At 39.3% G+C, this 26,833-nt stretch overlaps 1 protein-coding gene across 2 annotated transcripts; it reads left to right on the top strand.

The window, feature by feature from the left end:
* The first annotated feature begins 1,394 nt into the window (after positions 1–1,394).
* On the top strand, positions 1,395–24,986 carry LOC139463922 (coatomer subunit zeta-1-like). Of its 2 annotated transcripts, XM_071245353.1 has the most exons (8): positions 1,395–1,424; positions 2,218–2,286; positions 2,947–3,028; positions 4,146–4,237; positions 6,947–7,080; positions 10,643–10,733; positions 13,780–13,800; positions 23,172–24,986. In XM_071245353.1, exons 1-8 carry the CDS (start codon positions 1,407–1,409, stop codon positions 23,217–23,219), a joined length of 555 nt encoding a protein of 184 aa, XP_071101454.1. In that variant the 5' UTR covers positions 1,395–1,406; the 3' UTR covers positions 23,220–24,986. The 2 variants fall into 2 exon arrangements, with proteins under 2 accessions (XP_071101454.1, XP_071101453.1); XM_071245352.1 differs by lacking the exon at positions 13,780–13,800 and having other exon boundaries at positions 1,398–1,424.
* Positions 24,987–26,833: the final 1,847 nt, after the last annotated feature.

The raw sequence follows: 26,833 nt of genomic DNA, 5'->3' as shown, positions 1-26,833 counted from the left end.
GCCAAATGCGGTGCCGTTTTAGCCTGCGCTCTTTTCATTTATCACTGAACACAACCGTTTCGTCTCAGAAACAAATACTGAGAGTGATTGAAGCGTCATTCACTTGATAAAGAAGTGAACATATACTCTTTCTCTTGTGTGAATTCACTTCTAAATGTGATCAGGGACCATATAATAAATTTAGTGTTATGGTCTCTGAAGTCATTTGAAGACTCGTGATTCTAAAATAAACTTTAATAATTTCTTTGAACAATATTTGACCCCCGTGGGGACACGCGTTAGACTAAATCAGCAACACTCTATTGCTTGTCGAAAAAGGCGACCAAATGGATCGGGTGTCGTGACTGAGTTGGTTGCGTGTCGTCGTACTCCGATGGCCTGGATCATTGCTCGGGTATTCAGCCCCTGGTTTGCCTGTTCCAGTTCAGTTTTACCGTTACATAGCGGGACTATTGGTCATGTTAATCAACATTCCCTGACTCACTGACCCTTTGACGTTTGCGTTTTTTGTTTGCAATATTTCAGCTATGTGACGGCGGTCTGTAAATAATCGAATCTGGACCAGACTATCCAGTGATTGATATCATGAGCATCGATCCACGCAATTGGGATCGATGGCATGCATCAGACCATGTCAGGGAGCGTGACCGCCCGATCCCATCAGTCGCCTCTTACGACAAGCACAGTCACCTTTTACTACAAGCATGGGTTGCTGAAGACCTATTCTACCCCGGAATCTTCACGTGTCTTTGAAATCAGAACTATCCAGTGATTGATTGATTGACTGAATGAGTGACTGAGTGACTGAGTGACTGACTGACTGACTGAGTGACTGAGTGACTGACTGGTGGGTGGGTGAGGTGAGGTGAGGTGAGGTGAGGTGAGGTGAGGTGAGGTGAGGTGAGGTGAGGTGAGGTGAGGTGAGGTGAGGTGAGGTGATACTGTAGGCCTATATGTCAGCCATACAGACTCTGAAGCAAACATATCGAAAACAGTCCACGAGAGTCAATAATACTGGGCAAGTCTAGATTATTGCAGTATCTGAAAAGGAAGAGTCTCTGGGCTCCTTTTTATCATAGTTTAGTAAGATAATCTAACAACTGTATTTCTGTAGTCTCTCACTTTTTCCTATACACCGTTTTTCTTGAAAACGTGAAAGGTCGGTTCATCTGACGGTCGATCACGATGCACACTTATGTTAATAGTTGTACAGAAAATACTATATCAACTAATTCATTTGTGGGAGGGGTTGATTAAAATTTAGACAAAAGTTCAAATATTTTAAGAGCTATTACTTATACATAAAACAATATCTATATATCTATATATTTTATTTTGTATTTATTCATCAATGCGGAAACGGAAGTGCAGTGCGGAGACTGCATTTCCACGTCAGGAAAGACAACATGGAAGGAGGAATATTGGTATGTCAAAATTATCTGCATTATTTTAGTGAAATAAGTATGTTTTACCGCACCCCTTAACTCTGAATAGACTCATAAGATGTTGTGAAATGATATCCCTTCGATGAACTGAAATGTTGATAATACTTCATGACAAATATTCGTTCATATCGATGATCATGTCGTATGTCCACACAGAACGTTTTACATTATACATCTTTTACCGGTCTTCAGTATTTGCATACGTGTACAATACTCCCTTATGAATGTGTGCTCTTTCCGGCCCAATATTTTACACATAAGACATAAGTATGCCATGAATTATACTTAAATAACTTCCAAACTTGTATGGAAACATTGTCGGAACGTCTGATTTCCCACGAACCGATTAGAATGACATGAAAATGCCTTCAAAAATAGGTATCTTTATAGTAACATCTATTTATATAATCCAGAAGTTGTCAAATACTGTGTTATATAAAGGACACATATTAGTGAATCGTTTTGATATTAATATTCAGCTTATTCGCCTTTGTATTATTTATTATAATTCACTTGTCATCTTGTGTACAAGTTCTACAAGATGCCCGAAGTGGACCAAGACGGTCAGAAAAAACAAACATGCCCTTGACCATTGTTGACTGTGACATCTGTAAATGCAGGACACACAGAACACATGGTGCAAACATTACCAGAGAGCACTATCTTCAGCTTGTTGAAGAATGTGACTTTACACCATGTACACATCTCCTACTAATTGTTTTTCTAAATAAGAATAGGATACTTTAAAACATTCCGATACATTTCGTTTCAGGAACCCTCTCTGTACACAGTGAAAGCCATCACAGTCCTTGACAATGATGGCAACAGATTGGTGGCGAAGGTAGAAAATATCCATACAATTAGAACCATAATGATAATTATATTCATAAACAAACTCTGGTCTTTATGAAGAGTTTTAGTAATATACAAATAGAAGGATGCCCATGGTTCTGTGGAAATTGTCAATTCTCATTTGTGTTTGACAGGTGAATTTAGTGAAAAGGTGCACACATGTATTGTTTTGTTTACTCACTATTTTATGGCTTCCCCACACACTGTAGGGTACATCTCTTTGGGCAAATTGATGTAGTACTTACACCCCTAATTGCAAGTGAAAAATTGTTTGTGTGAGCCACAGTTTCTGACTAAAATCCTGGTAATGTTCCGCAGACATTTCTGATTCCAACAGACTGGTCCACTTGAAGTGGTAAAAACATTTGGAAATCTAATTTGGACACAAAATATAGTTTATAGCAATACATTCCTCCCTTTGCAACTTGATAATGAATCCTTTTACCTACTTCCTTTAACATTTGGCTCAACGTACTGATGAAAGTATTAGTAGCACTTGCATGATGTGATTGGGGAGTATTTCACCAGCATGTGTGAACTATGGGAAAGGTTATGTGTAACAGTGTAATTTTTGTATCTAGCACTGACTGATAGTTGTCACGTAAGGACCTTGTCACTTGAGATGTATGAGAAAATTGTTTCTTTGCAGTATTTTGATGACACCTTTCCGACAGCCAAAGAACAGAAACAGTTTGAAAAAAATCTGTTCAACAAAACACATCGAGCCAATGGTGAGTATGAAGACCAAAAAATGGACACTGCAAGCTAGCAGTTCTCACCCCAAATTTGGATTATGTCTAGAAACCTGATTTTTATTAACATATTCTTGATGTGCTTTTCTTTGCCTCAGAATGTTTACCCTGGTGTAGACAGTTGACTGTAATCTTTAATAAATCTTGCTCATAAACAATCTGAGATAATACCATCATAACTATACACTAATAGAATATATCAAAGTTTTACTAACTCTACAGTAATTTAGTATAATTGACCGCCTCTGTGCTCAAGTGGAAAGAACATCTCTATAGATAATTTACACATATATAATGGAAATTGGGCATTTTCTTATAAAGATTTACACTACCGTTTATATTCTTGATGTTAACATTGACCCGTGTGTTTGCCATGATTGCAATGACTAAACTTGTAGCAGTGGCCTTATGACATCATTAACTGATGCACATCTTTCCCTTATTCTAATTGTTAACACTTTGTTTATTAATTGACACATAATTGATTTATTCATCAAATCAGATCACATTGTGGATGAGATGAGTTCACTTCCAATATCATTCCGGGGTAGAATAGGTCTTCAGCAACCCATGCTTGCCGTAAAAGGTGACTGTGCTTGCCGTAAAAGGCGATCGGGTGGTCAGGCTTGCTGACTTGGTTGATGCATGTCATCAATCCCAATTGCGTGGATCGATACTCATGATGTCAATCACTGGATTGTCTGGTCCAGACTTGATTATTTACAGCTGTCATATAGCTGGAATATTGCTGAGTGGGGCGTAAAACAACCAACCAACCAATTTCCAATATCCCACTCTGTTTACCAAAACATGGGAGAACTGACTTACTTCCAACACCCGTCAGTGGAACACTGTGTCGCCTAATCCTCCTTTCTTTCGTCTGACTGACTTTGTTATTTTATTGAATGTTGGGAAAAAGCAGATACGCTATGCTAATAAGTACCGTTAAGTACCGTTAACAAGGGTACTGTTATCAATTACTTCTTAGGTATTATAGTGAAGTTGTTATACAACTACATGTATACTTGGTATAAAGATCTCCATTTAGACAGACAGTTTATCGTTTCTTGATATTTGTTCTTTTTATTTGTTTCAGCGGAAATTATAATGTTCGAGGGTCTCACATGTGTCTATAAATCAAATGTTGATTTATTTTTCTATGTTGTTGGGTCTACACAAGAAAATGAAGTAAGTAAATCTTGTGTTATACACCAAATACTAAGATGAGGTACATTCATAGTACAGTCAAATCTTGTTGTGTCGAGCTTGGATGTGCCAAATTCTAGGTTATCCTATGGGCGGCCGGGTAGCCTAGGGGTTAAAGCGTTCGCTCGTCACGTCGAAGACCTGGGTTCGATTCCCAAATTGGGTACAATGTGTGAAGACCATTTCTGGTGTCCCCCGCCGTGATATTGCTGGAATATTGCTAAAAGCGGTGTAAAACCATACACACTCACTCACTCACTAGGTTATCCTGATCTTAACTTTCCAGTCCCTTTGTTTCCCTCCTATGCTTATCATCATTTATAATACTCGGATCTGTATAACTGGATGTGTCAAATTCCCGGTTGTTTCGAATTCTTTTGGGAGTCCCAAGTATCCAAATTAAGCATAAAACTCCCCTGATCATGCTTATCAAGTTGAAAATAAAATAACGTCCACATGCCCAAACTTGCCTTACTTTCAACTCACTACTGACTTCACTGCAATTGCTGTTCTTACATCAAAGGCAGGAGAGGACACAGGTCGCCTAGTCGTCTAAGGTGCCACGATTCGCTGTACAGAGTTGTGTCCCTTGGCTCGCCAGAAAGTTATGACTGGGTTCGAATCCCAGTTTGCCTCATTATGTTTCTTCTTTTCACCGAAGTGGTAAACGTCTGACCTGCATCACTTCAGGCCTTCCTCCCGCAATAAGCTGACACACTGTGATAGAACTAGAATATTGTTAAAAGTTGCGCTAAACCAAACTCACTCACTGAAAGGCAGGACGCTTTCTGACAAGCCAGTTTTCCATCAAGTCTAATTAACAAGCACGCCTTACATCAGAGGTGTAAGCTGATCACTGTAAACCAATCAGCAGCAAGTTACTGACGTGTTCTCTGATGGGGACAGTGAGATTGATGCTATCCCTTAGTTGCCACCCCCTTCACTACCAGCAACCTGGGCACGTCGCTATATAAGTGCAATAATCTTGGACACGACATTAAACCCCATTTCACCTCACCCCGACTCACCAGCAACCTGGGCAAAGACATATACTTACACCTTGATGTCTAGTGTTGCGCGCCCACCTGGTAATAATAATCACATAACATGTTTTGTTTTAAAAAATTTCCTTTCTTGATGTCTTGAACCCCGGATAACTCAAACTTTTTTTTGAGGTCCCCAGGAGTTTGACACAACGAGGTTTGACGAAATTTAGAACAAAGGTTGATCATTATCTTTTGTTGCATGTGACCAGATGAACAGGCTTTCACTTTACTGACAATCTGACCTAAAAAGGAAATAGGTTTAATCCTGTTAATCATCATTGAACTTTCATGGGGATGTCCAAACTACATTTGACTGCCTCTGTGGTCTGGTGGATAGAGCATCTGCCCTGAGAGCAGAAGGTCGGTGGTTGTTCCCCGGCTGCGTCATACCCAAAGGTTAAAAGATGGTACTTGTTGTTACCCTGCCTGGCGCTTGCCATTCTTGGTTTGTTGTTTAATGCCACATTCAGCAATATTCCAGCTATATGACGGCGGTCTGTAAACAATCCAGTGATTGACATCATGAGCATCGATCCACGCAATTGAAATACGATGACATGCATCAACCAAGTCAGCGAGTCTGACCACCCGATCCCTTTAGTCGCATCTTATGACAAGCATAGTCGCCTTTTACTGCAAGGTTACTGAAGACCTGTTCTACCCCGTATCTTCATGGGTCCGCTTGCTATTAAGTTGATGAAACAAGGACTAGTCAGCTTAGAGTCAGTATACCGTTTCTGAGTGGGTTATCCATGTTAAAATGCGGCATGGTATCTCAGTTGGCTAACACTATAAAACAGCATTAGTCTGGTCTAGTAGGAGCAGCTACACACACGTGCATGCATGTCGCTATTTGTGTGCAATAATTTTGGACATGATGTTAAACCCCATTTCACCCCACCTCACATTCTTAATTTCTAATGAACACATAATTGAACAGAACATGAAACATCTTGAACTTTTATGGGGATTGGAATGTAAACTTTGGGCTCCATTTAACATTCTAATTTTCCAAAGTGCACATTGTCGGTTTTATGTTATGTAATTGTAAGGCTTAAAAAAATTAAAGAGCTGGTTCTCAGGCAAGGACGTCTGAAAATATAGTGCGGGTGATTGTTTTAATTTTTTTGGGCCTGTTCAAACTAACATCATTGAGAGACATTTAGAAGTTGGAGTACTAAGAAGACTTTCTTTGTTCAAACTAGTATGTAACCATGGTAACCAAATAAATGGTTGTGTACCATCAACCTGGGAAAGGGCCTCCCTACATAAACAAGCATACACACTCCGTTTGCCGCCATGACCATAACACAAAGCAGTCTGCATTGAATGGAAGTTACTGTGTGCTATATTGGATTGCATTGTTTTTAAGTATTAGACCTGTGAAGATCCTGGGGTAGAATAGGTCTTCAGCAACTCATGCTTTCCACAACAGGCGACTGTACTTGTCGTCAGAGGCGATTAACGGGATCGGGTGGTCAGGCTCGCTGACTTTATTGTGATGCGGGCAGTGCCTGAGAACCAAGACCCTTATTATTTTTAGCCTAACTCAATGAAATGTTGAAAGAAGCCAGACAACCATCCCTTCCTTTGAACTAGAAATGATTGTTCCTTTCTCTTAATTTCCCTGACTGCTTTGTTTCAGCTAATACTAGCAAGTGTTCTGAACGCCCTGTACGATGCTGTGAGCCAGATCCTACGGAAGAATGTAGAGAAGCGAGCGTTGTTGGAGAATCTAGATGCAGTGTATTTGGCTGTGGATGAAATCTGTGATGGAGGGTAAGCAGCACACAGATGGTGTCAATGTCACACCATCCTTCTTCATTTCAATACTTGACTGCAGACTTCGAAATTCATGCTTGTCCGCTAGCCCGTGACTTCTAACTTGTGCTGAAGACAATTAATAATCCAGTGATAGTAGTCCTTATTGAAGAGTAGCAGATAATCAGATGTTACCTGAAACAGCATGTGAGTAGAGTTATATTAAAAAAAGACAACTCATCAGTTTACGAAACAAAACAGACTGGACCCAAGGAAGTAAAAAGAATAACATTGAATACCCAAAGAAAACTATCAATACCTAATAGACTGAATCCAACACAGTAAATATACAGTGAATACCCCAAGAAAACTATCAATACCTTATAGACTGGATCCAACACAGTAAAAATACAGTGAATACCCAAGGAAAACTATTAATACTAAATAGACAGGATCCAACACGGTAAAAATACAGTGAATACCCAAGGAAAACTATCAATACCTTATAGACTGGATCCAAGACAGTAAAAATACAGTGAATACCCAAGGAAAACTATCAATACAAAAAAGACTGGATCCAACACAGTAAAAATACAGTGAATACCCAAGGAAAACTATTAATACTAAATAGACTGGATCCAACACAGTAAAAATACAGTGAATACCCAATGAAAACTATCAATACAAAAAAGACTGGATCCAACACAGTAAAAATACAGTGAATACCCAAAGAAAACTATCAATACCAAATAGACTGGATCCAACACATTAAAAATACAGTGAATACCTGAGGAAAACTATCAATACCAAATAGACTGGATCCAACACAGTAAAAATACAGTGAATACCCAAGGAAAACTATTAATACTAAATAGACTGGATCCAACACAGTAAAAATACAGTGAATACCCAAGGAAAACTATCAATACCCACTATGAATGATACCTTATGAGGTAATACTCAATGGCTCTAAAGGTTTTCTGGAGCGCTGCATTTATGATACGTCACTTAGCATCTCATTAGTATGATATTCCGTATCATTGTATGTAACCAACTGTTACCATGTTTTATTCACGTAAAACATATTAAAAAATAATGAATTATAAAATCTGTTCATGTGATCCATGTGCTTTTGAGAGCTTCAATATTCAGTTCAATAATCACCACTCAGTGATGCTCAAAAAATAATTAGTGGCAGGACCCTGCCTTCCACTGTATGGAGTTGCTTCCCTTTGCCAGAGCCCTGATTATGAATGTTGCTTTGTCAGCCCCATGTTAGTGGTAGGTTTTTCCAAAGTGGTAAATGTTTTTTACCTCTTTCACATTAGTTTTCCTCACATAAAGTATGCTCACATGCGAGCAATGGGTCTAAACAATATTTATTTTCAAAATCAAAATCTTTATAGATCAACAGGCAAAATGCCTATTTTAAGATCTCCCCATTACATATACATTATAAAATAAACTATGGTTATTATGAACTCAAAAGGACCATTATATTAGATTGTTATAACCGCATTTCATCACAAGCATATATGCAGCAAATGGCCGGGAACAAAACATATGTTTGTTATATCCGTCAGTTCATTATGAGTGTATTGTAGTTTACTGTACTGAATATTTGTAAATACAACACAGGGGTGTGCAATATACCTGGTATACCGACATATTGCCAGATGGCTGTCAGCAATTCACCTATTACAATACAAGCCTTGAGTGTCAATATTTTCCGGTAAAATCACAGAAGAATTAATATAGAATTATATAAATTATATCTACTCTCCTGAGGCATTTGGATGGACTAGGTTCCTATCTAAACCATGTTATCAGCACAAGCTTCACATTAACATTCCATACTGATGAGACCCGTGAAGAGTCCGGGGTAGAATAGGTCTTCAGCAACCCATGCTTGCCGTAAAAGGTGACTATGCTTGTCGTAAAAGGCGACTAACGGGATCGGGTGGTCAGGCTCGCTGACTTGGTTGATGCATGTCATTGATCCCAATTGCGTGGATCGATGCTCGTGATGTCAATCACTGGATTGTCTGGTCCAGACTTGATTATTTACAGACCGCCCTCATATAGCTGGAATATTGCAACAACAAACCAACCAATCCATACTGATGATGTAATAGGTAGTCTCCTTTTTCCATACTACAGGGGCGGTCGGGTAGCCTAGTGGTTAAAACGTTCGCTCATCGTGACGAGGACCCTGGTTTGATTCCCGAGATGGATACAATGTGTGAAACCTATTTCTGGTGTCCCCTGCCGTGATATTGCTGGAATATTGCTAAAAGCGGCATAAAACCATACTTGCTCACTCATTATGCATACTACACATCTTGCAATCTGAAGTCGGGTTTATTAAATGAATAAAATACCAAATACCAAAGCACATGCTTATGCACCGCGGGAACACATTTTACGAACAAATATTGAAAACTCCCAACATCCCTGGGCTTATTCAACGACATGGCATGTTGAGATGATAGATCAATTAGAGGAGCTTATTCACACTTGATGACTCCAGCAACCCTGTTGCTAGGCTGACATCACATGGCATTGTTTTGCTTACGGATCTTGCAACAAAATTACACTAATGATGACATAGGGTATTGTGATGTGTTTGTAAACTTTGTGGTGCTGGGACCCGTTCCACAACGCGACCGTAGTGCAATGACAGTGTATGTTAATGTATGGGAGTTACAATAGCCATAGAGCTACAATCACTTTGTTAAACAGACTCATGAATTCTAAAAGTAGGCCCTTGTATGGTATCATATTAGTACATGTCAACATTTGACATGTCCTGAGTGTTTTTCTGTTAAACTCAATTGGATTAAGCTGTGGATCACATAGATGTCTGCGCATTCACACACAACAATATTTTTAAAAAAGTTATCAATGGCAAGTAATAACTAAGATACTCAACTCGCTCCCGTGTAATTCCAATCTTATGAAACTCGTGAATAGTTCTGGTATCTGACTTGCTTTCACACATCACTATTCACTTGTTTAAAAAAATTGATCTTAACCGCATCTCAATACATCTCTCTGTATTGAGATAAATTGCAATACGATTTATGTGCCAGTATGTCAACGCATACAACATTATGTGGGTTCGATCAAATATATGCATAGTTTAATGCTCATTGCTGTATATGCCAATCAATATTCTACAAATATTCTGAGGGTAACTAAAATAACTTGTGAGGGTGAAATAATCATGGACTGCGTCAATTATTGTCCAGCTGCAACTGTAACCAATCATGATAATGTGTTTTATTAAAAGGTTAATTTTCATATATTCTGAAGCAGTCCTTGAGATGTGGCTCCCTTGTGACGGTGGAAGTCAAGAGTTATTCCCCTTTGTTGAGCAGTCTGACATCTTTGTATTTGTTCATAGGGTTCTTTGTCTGAGGTGTACACACTGTGCAAGCTGCTTTCTGTTACCAGTGAAATAGATTGTTAAAACTCAGATTTTTTTTGTTATTATCGTGATGAACCATTTGCCAACAATTTGGAGTATCTGTCATTCTGGCAATTACGAAAATGAAATCATTCACACTCTTGGTTTCAGAATTGTACTAGAAGCTGATTCTAACGCCATTGTACAGAAAGTTGCGATCAGGACAGACGACATTCCCCTGGGAGAACAGACCGTGGCTCAGGTGAGTGAAATGCAAGAACTTCAGTGGGATTCGATATCAAGGACATTATTGTTGTTGTTGTTGTTGTGGTTGTTATCATTATCATTATCATTATTATTATTATTATTATTATTATTATTATTATTATTATTATTATTACAGATCTTTTCCCTATCTCCAAATTGTTGGTTTTTCAAATGTTTACCGCTTTGGAATTAAAATTATGCCACTTTTGGTATGAAGACTTAGTTCTGTAAAGTGCATGCTGGGAAGGTACCCCGTTTTGCTTTCTCATTGGAGTTTCTGATACTAGAATTTTTTTGTTTTAACGAAGGCTGCTGTTGGCTGGCTATTGGGTGACAATTAGTTCTCGTCAGTTTTATCATCATGCTTGAGGGAATATTAAATGCCTGCAGTGATTGGGTTTCTGAACCTGGGTGGTGCGTATGTTTGATGTGAGGGTGAGCTCTACTTGTAGAGATGCTTGGAGACATTTGTGCCTATTAACAGACAGACAACAGTTATTTGTCTGATGAAAGACGATTAATTTGACAGAACCACTGTCTTTGGGTCATACATGTAGATGAAGTAAATGGCTTGTAATGCCTCTAATAATGACCATTGGGGGCGTTTGGGTAGCCTTGTGGTTAAAACGTTTGTTTGTCATGCAGAACACCTGGGTTCGATTCTCCACATGGGTACAATGTGTGGAGCCCATTCCTAGTATCCCCCGCCATGATGTTGCTGGAATATTGCTAAAAGCGGTGTAAACAATACTCACTCACAATGAACAATTGAACATAGCATACTGTTGTTCTGCACACTGGAGGAAAATGAATGTGTAAAGATGAGAAAATTCATGTTAAATTTATTATTTGAAGTGTGTTCATGAATTCGTATGAATTCTAGCTTAACATGGAAAAAAGGTAAATGATGTTCCCGAGATAAATGTAACAGTGAATTTTTTATCTACTTCATTTGTGATACCACCCCTTATCGGGGATTCCTGGCAAGAAAACACCCCTAACAACCTCCCAACACCCAAGGGACTTAGTGAATCAGTAGTTCAGGGTCGATGACTTGGTTGATGTCTTACCCTAAACACTCCTAGGGACTTAGTGGATCAGTTGGTCCGGGTTGATGACTTGGTTAATGTCTTACCCTAAACACTCCGAGGGACTTAGTGGATCAGTTGGTCAGGGTCGATGACTTGGTTGATGTCTTACCCTAAACACTCCGAGGGACTTAGTGGATCAGTTGGTCAGGGTCGATGACATGGTTGATGTCTTACCCTAAACACTCCGAGGGACTTAGTGGATCAGTTGGTCAGGGTCGATGACATGGTTGATGTCTTACCCTAAACACTCCGAGGGACTTAGTGGATCAGTTGGTCAGGGTCGATGACTTGGTTGATGTCTTACCCTAAACACTCCGAGGGACTTAGTGGATCAGTTGGTCAGGGTCGATGACTTGGTTGAAATCGTGTCTTAACCTGAACACTCCAAGGGACTTAGTGGATCAGTTGGTCAGGGTCGATGACTTGGTTGATGTCTTACTATGTCTTATCATGTTTTTCAGCAGAGTGGTAGACAAGACACTCAGTACTTCATATAAAGGTGCTTCACAGCATTATACACGAGGGAGGTCACAATTCACCAGTACACCAGTGCATCGATAATATTCTTAGATAATATGATACATGATACACCCTGGATAGATTCATATTTTGATCCTGTATCATTTCACACATGGAACATTTAAAACGGCAATGGAATGACTTTGTTAGCAAAATGGCCGCGTCATACCAAAAGACGTAAAAAGATGGTACTTGTTGTCACCCTGTCTGGGGCTCGGCATTAAGGGGCTAAAACAAGGACTGGTCGGCTCGGAGTCAGTCTACTGTATCTGAGAGGGGTATTCATGTTAAACTGCGGCATGGTATCTCAGCATGGCTATCACTATAAATCGGCATCAATCCAGACTAGTACAAACAGCCACACACACACACACGCATACACATGTGCATGCACGTCGTTGTATAAGTGCAATAATCTTGGGCGCGACGTTAAACCCAATTTCACCTCACCTCACCTCACCTCCCTATTATACACCAAGGCATCTGGAATGAACCGCGGCTGCACATGTATACAATTTACCATTGGGTTCTATGGGCGAAAGAAGCATGTCATGAAAGTGCGAGGCAACTGGATTATTAGAATGTGTGGGTTTTGACAGGATGATGTTTCAGGATTAGTCTTGGATCTGTTATTGCCATGACTACTCAACTATTGTCACTGCCTTCGTGATCCGTGCATGAACAGCCATCTTGTTTGCTTGAAAATAATTCATCATATTTTGGATGAAATATCCCTTTTCCTTGCCTGCACTTTTTTTTTCTTCTTCTATTTTGTTGTGGAAAATGCTGGGTTGTCTTTGTTGCAAATCTACAACAAAGTTGTCTTTTATTCAGGCTTAGCTGATGTCTTTAATTATTGAGCTTGCACATTAGGGTTATATTTATGCATGAATTATATTCACTTTTCAGTTATTTGTTATTTTTTCACGAGCTATGTCTGGAAATCATGAAGATTGCCTCCCCTGATCAATATTATGGCTGTACTGTATCATGTCGGCAGGGCGAAATAAGATTCAACTGATTTGAACACAATCATTCATCGTATCAACTCACGTTATAACCAGATAATAACTGAAGTAACAAATCTAAAAAAATTGAAGATATTTTCTTATAAGGGTGAAGGTGTAGGGCATGTGGAAATTGGTCGCTCATAATGCTATTGACCAGTTTATGCTGTTCATTTCTGTAATTAATTAATAGTAGTTCAGCATATTCATATCCAGTGATGCCAATGTATTCAACATGTTAAAGGCCCCCTACACAATGTGATCTTAGCGCTAAGATGAGCATAACTCCCACCTCTTACCTGCTGATGTGAACTTGTGATATTGATTGTGCTTAGATTGCTTTGTGGAACAGGGCTGAGGTTTGTGTAAAGCCAAGCATAATCTTATATCATCAGCTGTTAATGCAATTGTATGGTTTTTTTAGCAACTAACGAGAAAGCTTGAGGTGAGTGCTTGTGGTAGAGGAACTCCCTGGGTTTAGGTGAATGTGGAGCAGGAATGGGTTTTGTTCTGGTGATTTGTTGACTCCCTGGGCTTCTAATGTAATGTCAGCTTTCTTACACAGCAGATGATCACATGAACAATTACATACACAGCAGGGATCATATGAACAATTACATACACAACAGAAGATCACATGAACAATTACATACACAGTAGAGGATCACATGAACAATGACATACACAGCAGGGATCATATGAAAAATTACATACACAGTAGAGGATCACATGAACATTTACATATACAGAAGGGATCACACGAACAATTACATACACAGTAGATGATCACGTGAACAATTACATACACAGTAGATGATCACATGAACAATTACATACACAGTAGAGGATCACATAAACAATTACATACACAGCAGGGATCACATGAACAATTATATACACAGTAGAGGATCACATGAACGATTACATACACAGCAGAGGATCACATGAACAATTACATACACAGTAGAGGATCACATGAACAATTACATACACAGTAGATTATCACGTGAACAATAACATACACAGTAGAGGATCACATAAACAATTACATACACAGCAGGGATCACATGAACAATTACATACACAGCAGAGGATCACATGAACAATTACATACACAGTAGAGGATCACATAAACAATTACATACACAGCAGGGATCACATGAACATTACATACACAGCAGAGGATCACATGAACAATTACATACACAGAAGAGGATCACATGAACAATTACATATACAGTAGGGGATCACATGAACAATTACATACACAGTAGAGGATCACATGAACAATTACATACACAGTAGAGGATCACATGAACAATTACATACACAGTAGATGATCACCTGAACAATTACATACACAGTAGAGGATCACATGAACAATTACATACACAGCAGAGGATCATATGAACAATTACATACATAGTAGATCATATGAACAATTACATCCATAGCAGATGATTGCATCTTCAGATATTCCACCCATTATTGTGGCGAACTCATTGCCATATTTTTAACCAAATTCTGCCTGTAAGATTACGTGATACATTACATGTACAAATTTTAACCATAAGGTGTGGCTTGTAAAATTATTAATTTTAGCTGCCAGTTATTCCCGGATATTCCCAGATATTCCTATTTGTATCAACTTGGGTTTGGTATCTCTACTTACTTATCAGGCGATAAATGTGCCATGATACACTCTGGTTGGATAATGTGAGGCTAGGGTAAATAAGAACATTAAGGATGGCATTAGACACGACCTAACATCCCTCATGCCGTAAACAGGACTTAATGTGTTGCTGAAGGATGTGTTTTTGATTTTCCATTTTTTCTTTTTGATATCTGAGACTTTCAAATGATTGACCATCATTTAATATTACCAGTACTTATGACTCAGAAACACTTGTTATTCAAATAATTTATGCAGTCTTTCAGTTTGCATTCATAAAAAGTATGGGTACAATGTATTACCGCCAGAATTGCTATAAACAATGAATTTATCCATGTCTTTTCGGTACATGGGTGGCCTTGTGTGACAGAGTTACATCCCTTGCCGACCCATGAAGATCCGGGGTAGAATAGGTCTTCAGCAACCCATGCTTGCCGTAAAAGGTGACTATGCTTGTCGTAAAAGGCGACTAACTGGATCGGGTGGTCAGGCTCGCTGACCTGGTTGATGCATGTCATCGATCCCAATTGCGTGGATCGATGCTCATGATATCAACCACTGGATTGTCTGGTCCAGACTCGATTATTAACAGACCGCCGTCATATAGCTGGAATATTGCTGAGTGCACACTTTTCCCCCAATATACAGCTGTATCGAGGGTAGTGTACATAATACATGCATACAGTGAGGTTTGATTACTTTTCCCAATGCAAAGACAATACCATGTAACACTGGAAATAGCATGTCAACAAATCCGTACTGAAGTATGCAAGTTAGGTATGTTATTAAACTGATAATAAAAGTGTTCAGTGTATTTTCTGGACTTCAGTTGTTAATCTGTTATATTCATTTTATTCAAGATTCATTCAATATCGTTTATGTTAATTTTGGTGAAATTGTGTATGGACTGATTAGTAGATCACGCTGTTATTTACAGCAACCATGATGAGATTAATTCTGTTGATACCTTCGATGAATCTAAGTTGTTAAAGAATGGATACATATCATATCATATATCATATTTGCCATTCTTTAATTCATTAAAAGTAATATATTATCTGGCAATACACCAAAGTGCTATAGTTATGGTTATTTTTCTTCTAATATTGGTTGTTTAAGTGAAAAGCAAAATATTAGAATATATTATTTCGGGTAAAATAATTTGAGTTTAGATATTTGGTATATTTTTTAACATGAGTCAACAGTAGAAAAGGGAGAAAATGTGTGTATAGTTAACAGCTATTTCCGTCTTATTTTATGAGACATTTACACACAGTAAGCCTAATCCCTGTGTATAAAACAATGCCTAGCATGCAGTAAATACAATTTAAATTGTAAATCATGTCTTGTTATTTTCATTGACCAAGTTTGTTGTGTGTAGTCAGGGGAAATAACCTTGGCAGGCTTTGTATGATAGGTGGCAGTTTAGGTCTCAGCTTACTGCTTCACCTCCAGGTTGTGCAACTCACTCGATGGACGAGTCGTCAGTCCTTTTGCTTCATGTCGTAAACGATATAAAAATAAGCTCAGATCTCAAGGATCATGTAAGAACTTTGGAAACAGGCCCCAAGCTAATACTGAACCATAATTCGACACTCAACCCGACGTCAGAAGATGCTGACCCGCTCCATTGAACATTCCCACCTCACACTCGCCAGGAGCAGGAGTTAATCTGAAGTGATAGTTTTTGACTTCTCACAGTATACGAAATAGCAATTTTACATGAAATAATTTCCTGCATTATGCTCAAGTGTGAACTATACACAAGAAAATATGATACTTCTGCAGTATATATTATAAGCCTGGCAGCTTTCTAGTTGAGCAGGTGTCTCATCTATATGGACAGATCTAGTCCAGTTCACTTTATAATTTGTTTGGTAAAATATGTTGTACGTACGTAACCCCCCTCCACCCCCAACTGCAGGGCGCTTGTGTGATCAGTACAGGGTATGTTCACCTGTCTGACTGTCCATCTTAGTCCATCTGCCTGTCTCTCCATCCATCTGCCTGTCTCTCCATCCATCTGTATGTCTTTAGAATTTGTCATCTAAGGCATCGCGATTCGCTGTGCAGAGTTCCGTCCCGTGGACATGCCAGAAACGTATGATTGTGGGTTCGAATCTAGGTTTGTCAGCAACATACCCTTGCTCGTGGGTTTCACTGAAGAGTGAAGTGATAAACACCTGAGACTTGCATCACTTCGGGCTTTCCTCCCACATGTATGCAGCATTCTAGTGAGGAAATATAAAGTGCCTTTTTCTGACCAGTCCAAGTTGTTTTCTTGTTTTATTGATGAATTTGGCCTACATTTTTATGAAGATATGCTTATTTCAAACATTTTTTACTTTGTATTTCTGTTGTCATTTTCTACACATTTTCAAGAGTCAATTATTCTCAAACCATATGGACAACATTTTCATTATCTTTATTTTATCCTCCCATGAATCTTTGCATATTATATCCGATGGTGACCTTTGGACCTGTCTGCATTTGAAATTCTGTTCTTCATTGCTTTATTAGACACCAGTTTGAATGCCTTGTTTCTGAAACTTATCTGATGAACTTGTCATTCAGTATGTCTTTACATACCTTCAGAGATCCATCTTTATTTCATTACATATTTGTTTTATTGAAGTAAATATCATCATAAAGATAAACTTTATGTAATTGACAGTTACCAATCCTGATATTCTTTTGAGACACAGTAGTCATCATATTGGTGCAATTACAGTAATTCAGAAATGAGAATTTTATGAACTAAACATGCTAATTGAGAAAAAGCTCTTTATTTACTGTGTTTTCAACAGTTTTCTACACTGTCTCCATGCCTCAGTAATGCCTGAATCTAATCATCGTGGGTTTGAATCCTGGATTCATGCCAATTGTGTGTCTAGGTTTGTCAGCACCATAGGGGCATCTGCGACCTGCATCCCTTCTGGCTCTCCTCCCACATCAAGCTGACACACTGAAATACAACGTGAAACCAAACTCGCTTAAGTTAATTCGCTACATTATCACACAGAGAGACAGATGCTGTCATGGCCCTTTGAGGACAGATCCATAATGCTTTTGATCTACCGATAATTGTGGCAACAGGTTGTTGAAAGTCTTGCTAGTGCCATTTTTCTTCATGAAAGAATGAATTTCCCTGTAATTGACCTGTTAGGCTAAAAAAATAATAGTTTTGGTTCTCAGGCACCACCTGCATAATCATAAAGTCTGCTGCACGATTTGTTTTTTTTTCCATTTTCAAAAAATATAAAAATACTTATAGTTAAACACAATGCACCAAAGAAATTGAAATTGGAAACAAAAACGAAACATGCAATGAACTTTATGTTAATGTAGGCAGTGCCTGAGAACCAAGACTATTATTTTTTTTTAGGCTTAGGCCAGGCGTTTTATATTTTTCGGATTACGGACCCGCCTACTCTAATTTTTGAGAAAATGTAAAAAAGAATAATCAGATTTCCATTTTTCCCCTGCCAATAGCCGTGTAGTCAGTTATTTTATTTGTTATCATCACCTTTTTATAAAAAACATATGAATCTACCGTTGTAAACTAGTAAAGAGATACATAATCAATCTTTGTTGATCTCGAAGCTGAGCATGAATAGCCTCCCTTGACAATTGTCCGTGTTGTAAATGGTAGAATTTTTTATTGTTACAAGGGGCTTTGTCATCACAAATCATCATCATTTTGAGCACAGAATATGTTCATAAAGTATGCTAAAGGCATTCTGCATTAAAAAAAAATGAACCTGGCTTTTTTTCCCCCTCCTCCAACCCTGGACTTTGGCCTGAAAAGGCCATAATCCTAAAAATAAAAAAAGCCTGGCCTTATAGTTGATGGAGAGCCATGGTAGAACTTACCATATACCAGCTCTCCGAGTTGTGACCATTTGGGGCCTGTATACCATTTATTGCTTGGTTGCCAGTTGACTCCCATTATCAAAATTAGCTTGTCAATTAGATTATGTATTATTACACAGATTAATAGAATGTAGAAGTGCAACATTGCTTGACTATATTGACATAATGACTTCCATGTTTAGGGTGTAGTGTACCTCCTTACATCGATTATGAAGCCTATCTTGTTTCTGATGCTATTGCCTGTAATGCTACAAGTGTATGGGGGTCACGGGGGGCACGGGAGGCCCAGTTGTTTAAGGCGCCGCGGGATTCACTGTGCAGATTTGCGTCCCATGGGAATGCCAGAAACCTATGATTGTGGGTTCGAATCCCGGTTCACCCCGATTATGTTTCTAGGTTTGTCAGCACCATACCCGTGCTCGTGGGTTTCACTGAAGTGGTAAAGGTCTGAGACCTGCATCACTTCGGGCTTTCCTGCCACATTAAGCTGACACGCCGTGATATAACTGGAATACTGTTAAAAGCGGCGTTAAACCCAACTCACTCACTCACTCACTCACTCACTCACTCACTCACTCACCAGTTTATGTATCTATGGTCATGTACACTTTTCTCAGTTTACTATCACAATGTTGGGTTGTTCAAATCATTGAAAGGGGCACGGGTGGCCCAGTCATCTAAGGCGCTGTGTTTTGCTGTAGGATTGTAGGTTCGAATCCAGGTTCGCCCTGATTATGTTTCTAGGTTTGTCAGCTACATACCCATGCTAGTGAGTTTTCACTGATGTGGGAGGCTTTCCTCCCACATGGAGCTGACATGCTGTGATATAACTGCAATGATGTTAAAAGTGGCATTAAACCCAACTCACTCACTCGCTCAAATCAATGAAGAATATTTCAACATAGTTTCAAGCGCCATCTCTAAGCCACCCTGGCAATCACAGAATGATGACATAACCATGGCTATTAGTGCCAGCGGGCACAGGACATTATAAGGACTAGTGGACTAAAAATGTTAGTTTCTACCACTGTAATTGGAATGTTTTGAATCTTGTCCTGTGTTATTATTTATTTTCTAAAGTATTAATTTGTATTTTAACCCTAATTCGTGACTCCTTAAATTTTGATGTCGCTCAAAAAAGTCTGAAATGGCACCAAGAAACCTTTTACTAGGCGACAAGTGGCACGCCGGAAAAAATGTATGCTTTGAGTACTTTACCAGTATATGTCTTTGAGATGTCTTCTAGGTCGCTATTTTATTCATATTTATCTCAATGATGACATGTATCAGACAAAGAATATTTAAAAAAAGGAAATATTCATCAAACGAATCTGACACAGTGTACAGTCATTGACATTTAATGGTTTTGCACTTTCACTTAATTGTCATAAATTTCAATATTTTAGTTACTTTCTGAGATTTATTTGCATTTAATAGCTTCAAGGTCGTAGCTTAATGTCAGTGGAATTTTCTGCTTTGGTTGACGATATGTATTACAACTTCCATGTTGAAAACGTTGCTTATTGTATACTATTTCAACCTGCCTGTGCAGCGCCTATTGTGCACATAATCTTCACCCAAGGCTGAAAACAAGCCCTAATTTGTAAATCTGTGATAAGATCGAACATTCTTACATTTCCAAGTATATTGTGTCTGACAGTGGGGCTCGGGTGGCCAAGTTGTCAAAGATGCCACAATTCACTGTGCAGAGTTGCGTCCCTTTGGCACACCAGAAACCTATGATCACAGGTTTTGAATCCCGGTTCGATTATGTTTTTAGATTTGTCAGCACCATGCCAATGGTTTTCCCTGTGTGGTAAATGTCTGATACTCACATCACTTGAGCTTTCCTCCCACATGAAGCTGACGTACCGTGATATAACTGAAATAGTGTTCTGGTTGGTTGGTTGGTTTGTTGTTTAACGCCACACTGAGCAATATTCCAGCTATATGATGGCGGTTTGTAAATAATCGAGTCTGGACCAGACAATCCAGTGATTAATATATAATGAACATCAGTCCACACAATTGGGATACTATGGCATGCATCAACCAAGTCAGCAAGCCTGACCACCCAATCGCGTTAGTCGCCTTTTACGACAAACATAGTCGCCTTTTACGGCAAGCATGATTTTTCAGGGAGCACGGGTGGCCCAGTCGTCTAAGGTGCAATTCACTGTGCAGAGTTGCGTCCCTTGGGCACCCCAGAAACCTATGATTGTGGGTTCAAATCCCAGTTCGCTGCGATTATGTTTCTAGGTTTGTCAGCACCATACCCGTGCTCGTGGGTTTCACCAAAGTGGTAAACGTCTGAGACCTGCTTCACTCCGGGCTTTCCTCCCACATTAAGCTGACAAGCCGCGATATAACTGGAATACTGTTAAAAGCGGCATTAAACCGAACTCACTCACCCAACAACTCACATTTGTTGTGTTAAACAAAAATCTCACACTTTATCTCATTTTAATTTAGCTCAATGAATGGATGTGTCTTCCCTTGAAATAGCATTATCGCAAACAGCTAATTGCAAACAGTTATTTGCAAAAATGCTAACCTTTTTTTCAGGAATTGACTTTTATCCCTCCTTAACAATATTAATGAAATGGCTGCCACACTCTCAGGCCAACTTTCAGGTGGGGTGTTGTTGGTAAAGACATGTAATGGAGATTCTTGGTAATGAATATGATGCATGTTATAGGCATAAGGAATGAGACATAAACGGATGAGACAAAGACTGGCTGGCTCGTAGTCAGTATTGTCTGATCAGGGTCTTCATGTTAAACTGTGGCATGGTATGTGGGTTAGCACTAGTCAATGGCATTAGTCTGGACTAGCAGAAGAACGCACGCACGCACGCACGCACACACTCACGCACTCACGCACGCACGCACGCACGCACGCACGCAGGCAGGCAGGCAGGCAGGCAGGCAGGCAGGCAGGCACAGACACACACACAGGCAGCCAGGCACAGACACACACACATACACACACACACACGCAGGCAGGCACACAGGCAAGCAGGCAGGCAGGCAGGCACACACACACACACACACACACACACACACACACACACACACACACACACACACACACACACACACACACACACACACACACACACTGAACAACATAATGAAAAAAATCATCTGATTCCTTTCACAGTCCATGGATGTGTTTGTAGAAACCAGCACTGGCTGATAAATATGATGCATCAAATATGGCTCAGCCAGTCCCTTTGATTACGATGAAGTTTGTTGAGAAATTCAACATTGAAAACATGACTGACATCACATGCAAAAGAAATCTTCATGATGGAAAGGATGTCTTCATGTCCACCTTCCTTCCCCTTTTCTATTTACTTTATCATGATGTTTGATTTTTTGTGTTAAATATTAATGAAAAGTAGGAGGACAAGTTGAGAACCATGGGAATGGATCCAGGGGTTTATGTGGGTTTACCGAAATGCCCTGGAGGTATAGAGGATCAAATCTAAGTCGTATGACAAATAAAGTTTTGTAGGTACATTCTGCGCACCCACTGACTTTTTAGAGCTCTACTTTTTAGCTTCACTTTGAGAAGAACTGTTCTACATATGCCAGTATTAATTATAATGTCTACCATCCATTGTATAAAGACCCCAGTTTGCACTTTTAGTCTGACACTCACACGTTGAGCTGTTTTTAAAGTGCAACTACGAAGCCCTTCCTACCCAGACTTTCTGTATAGGTATGATGAGGACACACTTTTTTGGTTTGAAGAGGGATATTGATTGGTTTTGTTTAAGTTTCTGATTGGTCTTGATAATGTTGAAAGGGAAATTTTGACAAAAGCATTATTGCTGGCAAATGTTCATTTCAGTTTGGTGTATACATACAGATAAGACCCAGTACAAGATCAGATTGATTTGTCTAAAAGTGTTTCTTATGGTTAACTTAAACTATCTATCACACATTTTATGCATCTCTACTAGAGGGTCATTTCAAAAGGAAACAAAATCCTTTCCATATTCATTAGAAATCTCTGCTAGACCCAGTTTCTGACATTATATGGTTTAATGTTGCAAATGTTGTAAATATGGATGCTGTGTGTCACTTGTATCAACTTCTAAAATGCCAAGTGACTAAACAATCCATACAATTATGTCAGTTATGTCGCCATCTTTTTTAGTGGTCTGGACACATGGAATAATGTCCTAATCCCCTCCCCTTTCTCTTATGCTATATGTCCATGCTCTGCTACTGTGGTTCAATATTGCTCCATGTTTATTGCAGGTCCTCCAATCTGCCAAGGAACAGATCAAGTGGTCATTGTTAAAGTGATGGGAAGGACGACGAGGGGATTACATCACATCAATCGTTCCAGGACCCCGTGTCTTGTGTCATCAGTCACCCATGTCATCCTTCGCATGACCACATTACATCTTGTCAAGTGATGTTAGAATTGATGATGCTCCATTGGCGCCATGTGTGCCATTACTTTTCTGACTTCCTTTTGCGAAATTTAGGTTCCCGTCTGTCTGGGAGAACACTCATTTGAGGGTTTATTCAGTATATTTGTCTGCCAATATTGCTATTATAAAATGAGTATTTATTCTTAACCAAAAACGTCAGGGATCATGAATATTTTTGGAGATAATTTTATGAAATTGTGTGAAGTGTTCACCATGAAAAAATATCCTCCAATATATTCATCACTATTTTTGTTCACTACATGTTAAGTGTAAAGGTATTTGAATGGTACATTCAGCAATATGATATGTCCTATCAAATTTTAAAAGTTCTCCAGGTTCAGAAGGATGATTGTAGTGTGTTTACTCTTTAATGTAAAGTCTGAGGTCAAGATTTGGTAAATGTTCTTGTTGGCCAAAGTGTCGTTGTACAAAGCAACCTTAGCACTATGATTGTCGTAAGTCTATGTTAAGGTATGGGTGTTACGATCACCTTAGCGTTAAGATCGCTTTGTACAAGGCACCCTGACCTCGCGCCGTCTGTCGTATGTCCACATCTGTATATAATGCCAACTAGGAGCTACTGACACACAATGGCTATTCCTAAAATCATCCTATTACTGTGTTCTTGGAAGAGGTGTCATCAATACTGACTCAATGATGTTGGAATTACACTTTTGTCTGAATATCAGCATTGTTATCCTGACTCAGAATTCACAAGGTTTAATTCATAACTATTAGAGCCGCTGTAGAATACGTTTGCCAATATCTTCCTTCAAGGATCCAAGGCTAAGGATAGAGTTGGGGGTAACCAACCCTAACCCTAACACAACTAACCCAAAAGAATGAAGAGGAACGCGATATCTGTGAAGCAACAGTAATACATTTTCTTGAAATATCTAGTATTGGGATAAGATTCTATTTGGGTGGTGAACAGATTCTATTATCACACCTAACTGTTTTAGTTGTGTGAACACAAATGTATCATTTGAGTGTAGAAAAAAACTTGGGTTTAATTGTCAGTGTTTGTATCATTTGGTATTAAACATGTTAAATGCTCAGATATATCAGGGGCATGGGTGGCCAAGTCTTCTAAGGCGCAGAGATTCGCTGTGCAGAGTTGCATCCCCTGGACACGCCAGAAACCTATGATTGTGGGTTCGAATCCCGGTTCACCCCGATTATGTTTCTAGGTTTGTTAGCACCATACCCGTGCTCGTGGGTTTCACCAAAGTGGTAAACGTCTGAGACCTGCATCACTTCGGGCTTTCCTCCCACATTAAGCTGACACGCCCTGATATAACACAAATAATGTTAAAAGCAGTGTTAAACCCAACTCACTCACTCACTCAGATATATCAGATACCTATATCCCAAAAATGTAAGTTCAAAGTATCGTTTTGGGCTTATAGAATTACAAAAGAATAAGATTTTGTACAAAACAAGGAGATACTAATTTAGGATATCCTAAAGGTTGTTGTTTGATAAGATATTTGTTAGTTTGGTCAGATAGAAGCTCCTTATCATTACACAGTAGTTTCTCCGGGGCTGTTATAATGTATTGTCTTCACATACATGTAGTGTTGCATCTTTGTGAGAAGTGGGATCATTTATGTAAAATAAAAGTCATTGAATAGAACTGTTGTTTGTCATTGTGTTTAAGTGATGATGCAGCCAAATCACCATGCTCCATGTCAGTTGTATGGTTTGGTGCAGTATGTACCTGCTCCTTTATCAAGTATGATATACAACTGGGGGCATGGTGGCCCAGTCATCTGAGGTGCCGCGAATCACTGTGCAGAGTTGCGTCCCTTGGGCACCAAAACCTATGATTGTGGGTTCGAATCCGGGTTGGCCTGGATTATGTTTCTAGGTTTGTCAGCACCATACCTGTGCTTGTGGGTTTCACCAAAGTGGTAAAAGTCTGAGACCTGCATCACTTCAGGCTTTCTTCCCACATTAAGCTGACACGCCGTCATATAACTGGAATACTGTTAAAAGCGGCGTTAAACCCAACTCACTCACTTGCTAATATACAACTGAAAAAAGGTTGGGATCACCTTGGCGTTAAACCCAACTCACTCACTCGCTAATATACAACTGAAAAAAGGTTGGGATCACCTGATACCTATCACTTTAGTTCATCTATCATGACATGGCAGATTGACCAAAGTGATATAGTATCATGAAAGAATCAGGTTATCCTTCACGTTTTTGAGTAATATATCTCCCTTCTAGTATTTTAAGTACCTGGACCCATTCGCTACCATACCCCTATTTGAACCAGATTTAAATGGCATTACACAACAAAAAGATTTCCGATTAAATTATTGTCACCAGCAACAGAGATGGAAGAAATAGGAGAGTTTGAGATTGGGAGGTCACTCATCCATTAGACATATGACCCAGGGTATTTATCATAAAAGAATGAAGATATGCTTGACAACTAAGAATGCAATATGTGAGGTCCATCATAAGGGCTCCAAGCCTAAAAGACCTATTCTAATATTCTAATCGTTATTATTTATTTGGGTACAATGTGTGAAGCCCATTTCTGGTGTCCCCCGCCGTGATATTGCTGGAATATTGCTAAAAGCGGCATAAAACCTCACTCACTCACTCACTATCATTTATTATTGTCCCCCGCCGCGCGAAAGCGCGGAGCGGGGGATATAGTATTCACGACCGTCCGTACGTACCTCCGTACGTCCGTCCGTACGTCCCACCTGTTTGTTGCCGCGATACCTCAAGAACTAAACACTGGATTGTCTTCATATTTGGAACTATGGTGTATATACAGACTCCGCAGACACCAGTCGGTTTTGGTGACCTTGACCCCATTTTCAAGGTCACAGCAGGCAAATCTGCTTTTGGAGTTGGAAAACGGTTTTGCCGCGATATCTCAAGAACTAATCGCAGGATTGTCTTCATATTTGGTACTATGGTGTATATACAGGCGGGGAACATTTCGTCACTTCTGTGACAAATACTTGTATATTATTCCTTTGTTCCGGTGATAGCTCATGAACCAATGACCAGGACACCGTTCCCCAAAGTGATCTTAGCACTACGACTATCGTAAGCCAGTGTCAAAGTGTGGGATAGTGAAGTAAAAATCTGAAAGACTAAGGGCAGATAATTCAAAGTTAATTCACGGAAAGTGACTTTTGCCAGCAACAATCTCAGACGCCAGGTAGCGTCCGAATTTGCCCAACAATTTCGCCTCGAAGTCCCACTGTGCTTAAAGGCATAGTTTGGCATCCACATTGGATTAAAGGTCGGGAGCGGGTGGTCAATCTCGCGGACATGGTTGATGCATGTCATCGTATCCCAATTGCGTGGACCGCTCGTGATATCAATCACTGGATTGTCAGGTCCAGATTCGATTATTTACAGACCGCCGTAATATGGCTGAAATATTGCTGAGTGCGGCGTTAAACAACAAAACAAAAACATCAAGATGTGATCGATAATCAAGGCCTATAT

Source organism: Haliotis cracherodii, unplaced genomic scaffold (assembly GCF_022045235.1).
Source record: "Haliotis cracherodii isolate W230 unplaced genomic scaffold, xgHalCrac1.p SCAF_16, whole genome shotgun sequence".
Taxonomy (NCBI): Eukaryota; Metazoa; Mollusca; class Gastropoda; order Lepetellida; family Haliotidae; genus Haliotis; species Haliotis cracherodii.
This window is presented reverse-complemented; position numbering and strand designations above follow the sequence as displayed.

Bases quoted from the DNA above. Each gene is read 5' to 3' on its own strand.
- LOC139463922 (XM_071245353.1), top strand. The intron at 3,029-4,145 runs GTGAGTATGAAG...TATTTGTTTCAG, and splicing joins CAAAACACATCGAGCCAATG to CGGAAATTATAATGTTCGAG. The intron at 13,801-23,171 runs GTGAGTGCTTGT...TGTTTATTGCAG, and splicing joins AACTAACGAGAAAGCTTGAG to GTCCTCCAATCTGCCAAGGA.